General features: G+C 36.1%; 1 protein-coding gene across 1 annotated transcript; it reads right to left on the reverse strand.

Annotated features, from left to right (window-relative positions):
* Positions 1–9,113: 9,113 nt before the first annotated feature.
* On the reverse strand, positions 9,114–9,896 carry LOC113313041 (F-box/kelch-repeat protein At3g23880-like). Its single transcript, XM_026561768.1, has one exon. The coding sequence runs from the start codon at positions 9,894–9,896 to the stop codon at positions 9,114–9,116; it is 783 nt and encodes a 260-aa protein (XP_026417553.1).
* Positions 9,897–11,359: the final 1,463 nt, after the last annotated feature.

The raw sequence follows: 11,359 nt of genomic DNA on the forward strand, positions 1-11,359 counted from the left end.
AAGAGATTCAAGGTGTTGTGCGCATGATTTTATTAAAGATCTAAGAAGATTTGAAGCCAAATAAGACTTTGAAGATTTCTGATTTAGGTTCATAATCTTTGGTGTGCACAATACTTGTGTAGGTAAAAGAGGATCCAACTATAATTGGTTTATCCTTGTGGTAGATTAGATTGATTAGTTGTGTAGACCAGCATCAATACAATTCTTTGTGATTAAAAGTATTGATTGCAAAATCTTAACAATTACTTTGGTAGTTGATAATAAGATAGATCTAAGAACCTGATGAAGAAGTTTATTGATATAAACAGAAGAGCCTTTGTCGAACTCATATCACTTGGTTGAAAAGAGTTGATACCAAACAGATTTATTGTTCCTTTACTGTTTGGAATACGAACCAAAGGAATTGTTCCAAGTACGTGACATATTAAAGGTTGGAGGCGTGGAAATACAGACGGAACTAGGTGAACTATAGGTTTAGTTGCTTGGTGTCAACTATACGAAGTTGGTTTGATTTTGTATAATGGCTTAATCCTGAGATTATTCAATTGGACAAGGTCCCGGGGTTTTTCTGCATTTGCGGTTTCCTCGTTAACAAAATCTTGTTGTGTTATTTACTTTTATTTTCCGCAATTATAACTGTTGTTATTATAATTTAAAGTAAATTACACAAACGTTAATTCCTATTTACTTGATAACAATCCTATTGTGTTTGGTTAAGTCCGAACCTCTTATCAAGTAAACATACGTCGTTGTAGTATTGTATCGATATCGTATCCATAGACCATCACACGAAGTATAAATCCTTGTGCTTGACGTATATTTGGGTACCCTCGCCTTTTCATTTTTTTTCTGTGAAGTATAAATCCTTGTGCTTACATTGGTATAATGCTATATGAAATACTCCAATTAATTTTCCAATGATTATGGTGATGCCGAGATGTGATCTGCGCCTTTTAGATTGTTGTGATATATCACAACTACTCATGCATTGAGAGCTTGATAAATGACGTTCTTCGATGTTTTTTCGGGTGATGCTTCACTATATCTCAAACCCGATGAGGGGAGCATGAGTTAAATATGAAACTCATTCCTTTGAGATCTTCGTATTGTATAGTCAATTTATTTTATTTTTTTCCATCATCGCTCCTTGCGATTTTTTTCCTCCTCGCTCTTTTCCTCCTTCTTCAAAAAAGCCTTTTCGTGCAAATATTTATTTATTTTATTCTTCCTCTTTATCTCCATTTCCAAGTATGCCTTTTCGTTAAAATAATCTTTTACTTATTTTATGCTTCTTCTTCTTTTTTCCACGCTTCAGCTCCAAAAAAGCTTCTTCATGCTCAAAGACTGTTCGCGAGTTGATTCGATTTTTTATCTCCTTTGGCTTCCACTCCAGTAAAGCTTCTTTTTACAATTTTTTTTTTCATTTTCTCTCCTGCTCCAACAGATTTTCTTCATTCACTTTTTTTTTTTTTTTTTATTTTGAATGTAATTAATTCTTTGTATATTCTTCTGCAGATGACTAATGGAAATTTTGCACCAACTCATGAAGAAGCCCCCTAGACAAACATGTGTAAGTACACCCGAATGTCAATGATCGATACCCTTAAACTTATTTCCACATTCCAATGGACATATCCTGAACACTCCAGCTGGTTTGACTGGTCCTTCAATAATGCTTGGGGCACTAACATATTTTCCCAGTTCGTCGTGCAAGAAATCTTTGACAGGGTGGCTCAATTTGATGTGCGTACATATTTTATGGTGATGCATATGAAGAAAAATGGTGTCTTAATCAAAGAGTATGAGTCGGATATCTTTGACTTTGACGTTGCTAAGCTGAGGGCTGCCTTTTATCAAGGGATCGCATGGCATATTCTCACATTATTGACCAAGCAGGAATGCTAGGTATTTGTTCATAAGATGCAGATATATACTACAGTTGATCGGGATAGGGTAATTCGAGTTGCCTTTGCTAATAAGGATCATGAAATTGCATGTCTTTGGTCTAAAATAGCTCTTAAAGATCTGGAGATTGAATACCTCCAAGCTTATGTAGAGGGGTATATTTTTTCTTTTGAAGTAGTAGTTTGTTTAGCCATTCTTTTTTGTGCCTTAAGAATCTCTATTTGGAAGTCTTTTTTTTCTTTAAGAATTTGCGAGGTTTTAAATAATAATACTTCATTTTATTGTTATTATTTATTTTATTTTTTTAAATCTTAAGCCCTTTTGTGTGGATTTTTACTATGAACTCTCGTTTTCCTGAGAATGAGGTTTCATTGCCCATTCCCATGGAGCAAGGTCCTTGTTATTTTTGATCCCGCGCTAAATCGGTTTATCTTGCTCGCAAATTTGCGCAAAGTATTGACTAAGACCGTGCAAGGAATATTTTTAGAAATATTTTCTCTAATTAAATCAAAGTTGGGATCTGTGCTAGCTATGCGAGAGTTAATTTTTAACAACTCTCGCCAGTATGCCTGAAGTTTGTGTCCGTTATTAGCTATGCGAGTGTTATTACTAAAAGACTTTGGCTACTATCGAAGTGTGTATATATCATACATTTTTTATGAATCGTGCATTTGTATGTGAATTGTGTATTCGTTATAGGACTAAAAAACACGAATAATGTAAACAAATTGAGCAATCATTTAGGCTTACCTCATGAGGCGTGAATGAATCCAACATCAAAAATATGTACCGCGCAGACAATTCTGAACTATTTCCAAGTTGCTGGAGTTCCAATTTTTTAGCTCCAATTTGTCACTCAATATGACTTCCCTTCTGCTAGCTTATCTATCAGGTACGGTCCTTCCCCATATGCCCCCAGTTTTCCGACTATATTGTGATTAAAACTAGGAACGGTATGTAGGTCCAAATTGTTTAAAATTTTGCAAGTTCGAACTTGGATAAATCCAAAAGAACAGATTGTTGATTGGATCAACGAGCTGGATCACTAGTTGGATCGATGATCTAAATTGATGATTGAACTAACGACTTAGAATGCTGGGTCTAGCGAGTTAGATCATTAGGAAATATTAAGTTTGATTGATGGACCAAGGACGCGTCTAGGAAAGACCATTTGTGGGAAAAGCAGGTACGGAATTGGCGTCGTGATATGTTGGTGATGTTTTCGGCTGATTTGCTACGATTACGATGCTACGCTAATAGAGCATGATGATTGTACTGTAACTGACGCCAATAATTGACGCTCATGTAGCTAGGCATGCCACTATTGACAGTTGTCATCATTAAACGTATGTGGTGCATGCGTGTCTTTTTTATCAGTCACTACAAGATTGCATCTATAGCGTAATACATTGGAGATCATTCCCATGTAAGCCATATGAGGTGATTGGCTCCCATTTGCAGGCGACACTGAGGAAAAACAATCTTTTTTTGTTGGTTTTACTTTTGCTTTCTCTTACTTGTGTTTGTCTGAGCATTGGTTTTCGTCGTAATACTTCTTCCACTTTTGTTCGCCGAGGTAGTCCTTCCTCTTCTGCTCGTTGAGGTACTCCTCCCGCCCGCGCATGTTTTTCTGGCAACGACTAGGTCCATATCGTTGTCTCAATTTTACGAAGGTGTGATGACTTCCATAGTGAACATTTAACCGTCGATCTTCCCTTGCTACATTAATTTCTTTAAGAGCTTGCCTTTCAGACCATGTCTTCTGGCTTGACCATTCTCCATGTGTCGTCCCCATCAACCCTCATGTGAAGGTCATGCATGCCAATGCATAGTGCATCTTTAAAATGATGGGTATTATTCATTTGCGATCTTTTATCTAGCGAGGCCTTCAGAATTATGTTTTCCTTCTCCAATTCTTGCAATCTTTCACGCAGCCTCATATCTGTGGGTGTTGTTCTGGTCCCATCTGCTTGCATAATACGTGACCAAAGCCTTTATTGGCTAGAGAGTTTGGACGAGAATTTAACATGTTTAGAAATCTCTTATAGATTTGTTCTGATTTTTTCCTTCACTCAAGGGAATAGTTGTAATATGTACCCAGTGATTTCATTTACTTATCTGATGGGAAGGTTTCTCGCATAGGTGAAAAAAAGGGGGTATAACAACCTCACCAAATAATTCCAATATACTTTTAAGAGAATCAACTAGACAGTCAGACTCAATCTTAATAAAAAGTATATCAAAGAGTTATATCTAAAAAAAAATTGTGATCTCAGTCATCCTTACACTGCAGCTATAGTAGCACAAGCTTTTCTCAATAATGTCTACAAATTGCATGGGATACCTACCTCCATTACTTCTGACAGAGACAAGGTGTTTGTGTGCAACTTCTGGCAGGATTTATTCAAAATTATGGGTACTTCTCTTAACTTGAGCTCAGCATACTATCCCCAAACAGATGGCCAAACTGAGAGGGTCAACAGTTGTTTGGAAAACTATCTAAGGTGCATGACAGGGCATAATCCAAAAGGATGGAGTCAGCGACTACCCCCTAGCTTGGTAGTGGTACAACACCAATTATCACTCTAGATTGAAGATGTCTCCCTTCAAGGCACTATATGGGTATACCCCCCCCCCCACACACACACACACACACCCATACACATCTTGCTTTTCCTGTTGAAGTCACCACGTCAATAGAAGTTGTAGAGAAGTATTTGACTCAAAGGAATGATATGCTAGCTATGCTCAAGGAGTCCTTGTGTAAAGCTCGAGAGAGGTGAAGTTGTATGCTGACAAGAAAAGAACTGACAGATCATTCCAAGGGGCAGACTATGTGTATCTCAAGCTTCAACATTACAGGAAAACTTCTGTAGCTTTGAGGAGAAACCTCAAATTGTCAGCAAAGTATTATGGGCCTTTTTCAGTGATAGAGAAGATTAGAGAGATGTCCTACAAGTTACGACTACCTCTTAGCTCCAACATTCACACTATTCTTCATGTTTCCCAACTGAAAAAAAAGTTAGGTGCTGCCATCATTCCTATGCCAGCTCTGCTATCGGTAGACCAGCAAGGATGTATACAAGTGCAACCAACAACATTGTTGGGGGACAAGGTGATTGATAGAAATGGCGAGAGGATCCCGCAAGTGCTAGTACAATGGACCAACTCGACATCCATTAATACCACCTGGGAAGATAGCTCCAGCATCGCTGCTAATTTTCCAAAGTTCCATCCTTGAAGACAAAGATGAGTTGAAGAAGGGGGCATTGTCATATACCTCATTGTTGGGCTACCAATCCTGTAAGGGGCACCTAAGTGCTGGGTGTATTATCAATTAGTGTTAGAGGTTAATTAATTAGACCGTTAGTTAATTAGTTAATTAAATAACGTTGTTAGCAGTTATGGACGTGGTTGTTCCACGTACCCTTACTTTCTTTAGGGTTTAACATCTGTTTTATTAGCCTGAACTTGTAAGGGAAAGACAAGGAAGAAAGTTGAACCTAGAGAGGTCATATCGGTGTATACATAAGGGTTTTCATTTATCTCTTGTACTAAGAACAATCATTTTCTTACTTTAAAAGTTTAATGGGAAGGGGGTGGTGCATCTGGTACATTAGGAAACACTTATTACGAGATATGCGGCACTTCACATTATGTCAATTTTTTTCCCATTGTATCATCCCGTCAAGTAAAGTGATGTTTGTGTGAGTCATTTCAAAACAAACATCATGCCACAATCAAAGTGCCTTTATGGCAAAGTCCATACGAATCAATTCCAACATTTCATTGTCGGGGTCAATATGGATTCCATAATCTAAATACTAGTGATTTACAGTTCACCAAATTGACTCATTATTTTCTCTAAAATGTGATTCCTCTCGCATTCATTAGAGGCAATTTATAGATGCATTCCCATTCTCACAATGAATTTTCGTACGATAACCGTTCGCGTGATTTCGTAAGAACTTGACAAAGTGTGATTAGCTCTTAGTTATTACAGAGCTCATGTAAATTGTAATCTTTATACCAATTAGGCAACAAATATTGAGCATTTCTTTGCTTGGCTAGTACCTGTAATGATCCAATCATCACATGGTATTATATGAGGAAACAATTCAACAAGCAGTTTAATATATTTCCTTAAGAGATTCATGTAATAAGTGGTGCGTTCTTATTACGTAACAAAAGAAATTTATCTCATTTACTTTAGAGTGTTATAGTTCATGAAGATGATATGCTTTTCATCATAATGTATGAATCATCCTTTTAACTCGAGTACTTTTGAGTATATCTCAAGTGATTTAGAATATTTCAATCTCATGGAAATGATATACTTTTCATTCCATAAGGACAGACAATGAATTCAATTCTTCGCAAAAAAAAGTTCTTTGCTTTAGTTTTTTTTTTTTAAAATGTTTTAAAACTACCATACAATCAATAGTCTGGGATCAAATCATACAAAATTCAGTTGAATAAAGATAATTAATAAACTTATCAAATGTAAGTGTATTAATTGGGTAAGTTCTTATTGCCACTCAAGTTGACAAGCGGGGGTATGACCTTCTTTTAACATATAGTGAGTTTGTTGTCATTTAAACTCTCTATATCTTGTAGTTAGCTGCTACTATACGATACATGCATTCCGTCGCTTTTACCATACTCAATAGATGTTTATACCAAGTGCCCAAATCTCATTCAAATGAGTCAGAATTACATCTTTGTCTCATGCTCAGTAAATACATTTACTTTGTATTGTTACTACTTGAGTCAATATTACGAGGGTATTAAATTCCAATAAACATTCAAATTTTCGGGGGGAAATTTCATGAATGTTTCAAAAAACTTCCTTCAGAGCATTTCATCGTCTGAAATCAATATGTCGCCTTAAAACGTAGAAGTAATTCCTTCATCTTTTGAACAATGCATCATCGTTACTGGTTGAAGGTTTTCATGATGGAAGTAAAGACCTTGTAGACACAATTAACTTCTGTATCACAGGCTCTTTAATGGCACTCAAGTACTTTTGAGACTAAAAGGTCAAGATTTTAATCGAGTTGGTTTAATCAAAACCCGGTCGACGAATTGGTCAAGGCTCGGTCCATTGGGTTGACTAGGTCATGGTTAACAAAAGTCCACATATATGGTCCATTATATATGAAGTACTCAGGCTCATCGATAATAAACTTGAAACTATTCGCATATAGGATTTATTGTTAACATTAAGGTTGGAAATTTCATTATCCAACTTTAGTGATCGGATAACAATTGTAACAATATCCGATGATGATGATGTAAATTTTACAGAAGATTCATCAAAATATTTCGCTAAAAATAACAAAATTTCATGGTAATCCAACGGCTAGATAAAAAGATATACATGACACTGTATTACTGTTCCAATTCACGTTTCTGTGAACATAGCTGGAAATATCACGCACTTTGGAGTATTTCCCATGGTTGGATCTTTATGAAATTTATACAGTAGCCCCATAAAAAAATGTACAAAACATACCAAAATATTGCATAATCTAACGGTTGAAATTCTCAAAATTTAGGTTTTTCGACGCTGTTAAAAATTGGAATTTTCCGAACGTACACAATAGTATTAAAAACAGGTTTTGGAGATTGCATCATATTCCGATTTGATTAAAATTTTAACACAGTAAGTAATACCTAATCGGGTTGAATATATTGAAATTTCATGAAAATCAAACAAAATCTCTATGATTTATAATCATACGTTTGTGAAACCATAATATATATTATGAAAACAAAATATCTTCGTTCAAAAGAAATACCTGGTAACACATCCTAAACAAATAGGATCAAAACCACACTAATCTTCAAGAAATAATCCATAACTAATATTGAGCGAAGAAAGAAACAAAAAACGCTAGTTGGTAGAGCCGTGTTTGATAACATTTTGGAGTAATAATCACAGGAAAACACAAAGAGACGGAGAATTTCTTATTGATAAGAGAAGGATTATCAATATTCTATATATACATGGAAAGACAAATCCTAAATACCTAGTTAGGCCGCACATCAATGGGTCACAGGTCCTACAACAAAATCAAATGACTCCCATATCGGCCAATATCGAGTTCATCTAGAAATTTCTCAAAGTATTTTATTCAGGGTATCATGATCAAGCCAACGATATTACTAGTGTGACGTGGGAAGCAAAAACATGTAAATCCGTTTACATTTGATTTTACTACTTATTGCTTGAGACGCACTTTATTCGTCAAGTTAGGCAATCACTCTGTATTAGATTGTTGTTCTTCTCCTAGTGAAGACTTTCTTATAACAATGTTCCCTTAAAAATAATGTAAGCACATTCGCCGGTCAAACAAAAAATAAGGGAATGATGAATGGACTTGTGCTAGCCAGCGTACAAGAAAAGGCCAGGAAAGGGACCCTACAGTTTAACTTCATTTCAAGAAAAAAGAAAAAAAAGAACTTGAGATGAGATAATATGATCAGAAATTTTGCTGGCTTTGAGATTAATCTGAACAAGCTAAAAAGAAAAAATAATAAAGAACGGAGGGACATGAACTCGAGCAAACTTAGCCAAAACGTCACCGTAACAGACTCGTGATTTTTGAAGCAAACATTAAAACACACTGAACTCTGAAGTTGACACTCAAGGTGAAGCTATTAACCTTCCCATTAGACACGATACCATTTTTTTCTCTTGTAATGTTACTTAATCCCTAATGGATAATGCCTTCTGTTGGTCATCTTTTTTCTTGTTATCCTCCACATTAGAATCAGAGTTAAGTTTGACTGAGCTCTTCACATACTTATACTTAAGTGATCGTAAGTTTGGATCGACAAAATTCTTATACACTTTCAACCTCGTAGCCGTTCTTTTCTTTGGGTCGTATAACACCAAGGCCGCTGTCTTGAAATAGTCATATTGAACCTCAAGTGGAATCTCGCCATTTTGTAAACACTCGAACCTCCTGAGGTACACAAATGTTTCGGACTCAAGTTGTAATATCAGTTCCGGAATGTTGTATATTTTTGTCCACGATTCTCTCATTCTGTAATCCTTCATTACCCATACTTCGGAAACATCAGAATTACTATAAAGAATGCAGATACGCCCGTCCAACACATCAACATGTTTCCGGTTTCCAAATTTCTTCACATCCGAATATCTGGGTTGTGGAATTTCAATGGTATCCTCTTCTGCCATATCAAAAGCTAGTAACACTTCGGTATGTCGTTCTTGCAAACCAATGAAGAGGTCCATTACAGAATACCCCATTTGGTGCTTCCACATATTCCACGTCGCGAGTGATCAATAAATATGGGATATATATTCGTTTCCATTTATCCGATCGGAATGAATAGATGTGAACTTCAGACTGCTGCCTGTTTCCTGAATATCTTGAATAGATAAAAATACGTACACACTTATAATCATCACTCTTTGCATCATAACCAAATCCATGTCCTCTGTGTAGAATGCACCAATCCTCTCTCACTGGAAATTCAGGTTTTCGTAGGTATTTCAACTCTTGGGTATATGGGTTCCACAAACATGGATGCCACAACCAAAATTCATTCTCTTCACGATACATGTAAAACAAGCCATTACAAGAACCCACAATATTTGTGTTCTTAAGGACACCGAGTAGGCAACGAGTCTTCTTAAGACGTCCATCGATACCACCGGATAATGATGATGACAGTGAATCATTATCCAAAGAGTGCAGTCTTCTTTCACCGTCTATAAGCAAGAGACTGAAGCTATTCTTCTTCGAATGAATAAGTTTAGGGTTACTATTAGATTGGATGCTCCATCGTTTGCATACACACCTGTATTGCAAGAGACTTCTCAGCGGTAACTTTGAAAGGTTTTCAGTGGTGATATCTTCAGTGAGAGGCGGGAATGGTTTTCGTTTGTGTTTCCTGTTCATGTTTTCGTTTTCGTTCTTGTTCAACTTCCTCTTCTTGTCATCTCTCCTCTTATTCATGTTTTCCATTCCTGATGAAACGTTAGAACACCCAAAAAAAATTTGAACGATACACCTTGTAGAAGTCTTGGTTTCTCCCTCTTCAGTGAGTTGTGAACTCTCGCACACGATACATACGTGAAGTATTGTGTTTTTATTAGATAGTCCTATGAGAGACGATAAAATAGGTAAGGACGTAGGGTTTTGTAAATAGTCTAAAACGGTTAAACCCTATGCATTTTATCACGGGCTGAAAAAAAAAGTTCAAGCCTGGGTCCCGGGAAGGCTTTGGCCAAGCTCAATGACTACGAAAATCTTCTTTGAATGATTTTTATGAATGGTCTATCTATTGGTCTTAAACGGTTAATTCCTATGAATTATATCATGGGCTGTAAAAGAAAGTTCAAGCCTGGGTCCCTTGAAGGCTTTGGCCAAGAACCCAGTTTTAGGGCATAGGTAAAATTTTCGGGCATATTGAATAAAGACAAAGTCGGGAAAATCGAAAGGCCCCTTAATCAAATACTTTTAGTAATGGCAAATCAGCCCTTTAGTATTAGTGTTAATAATAATGATTGATGTTAATAATATTGATTAATGATTGATGTTAATGATTAGTGATAAGGATAATTAGGTTATAAAACTTTATCTTGATAAATTTGGTCGAGGAAAAAAATAGGTAATTTTTTTTTGGAGAAGGAGAAGGAGAAGGAGAAGTGAGCCAAATCCAGATGATGAATACGTCTACGAGGAACCCAGTGCTACTAATACATATGTATACTTCTATCTTATGTTTAATTTCATTTTTGTTGGTTGAAATTATCAAAAAAATGAATTTTTTTCACCCTAGTTCGCGAACCAGGTATAAGTTCGGTTGATAATTATCAGCCGAACCGCTAACTGGTTTATTACATATGACGAATAGTTTGGCTAACTGAAATGGTTAAAGTTATCGGTCGAACTCTTTTTATAACTTCCAGCCTATTTGCTAGTTAAATGTTCAGGCGTATTCCGAATTTTCATGATAGGCCCAACCTTCTCCTGATAGTTAAAGTTAAAAGTGAAGTTATGGTTCGGCTCATTAATTGAACATCGAATCAGCCGAACCTACATGGTTTATTACATATGATGAACAATTTGGCTCACTGAAATGGTTAAAGTTATCAGCCGAACTTTTTATTATAACTTCTGATAGACGCATTTATGTGTCTATTTTGATCTCAATTGTATATATTGTTAGTGCTCGATTTTGTATTTATTTGATCATTTTATGTTTTTGTAGGTGTATTTGGAGAAATAAGCTCTTGTGCGGAAAATGGCTAAATAAGTGGTATTTGCACCTCTTGGGAGAAATTACTAAAGGCACCCAGAAGATGTACTACAGGCATCTCGGAATTGTGTGGGAGACGTCCCAGAAAAGTTATATTTCCACCCCAGGTCATGTGCTAAAGTGGCCCCATAAATGGATAAGGGGCACTCAAATTGCT

This window comes from Papaver somniferum, chromosome 9 (assembly GCF_003573695.1).
Source record: "Papaver somniferum cultivar HN1 chromosome 9, ASM357369v1, whole genome shotgun sequence".
NCBI classification, from domain to species: Eukaryota; Viridiplantae; Streptophyta; class Magnoliopsida; order Ranunculales; family Papaveraceae; genus Papaver; species Papaver somniferum.

Bases quoted from the DNA above. Each gene is read 5' to 3' on its own strand.
- LOC113313041 (XM_026561768.1), bottom strand. From the start codon at position 9,896: ATGAATAAGAGGAGAGATGACAAGAAGAGGAAGTTGAACAAGAACGAA.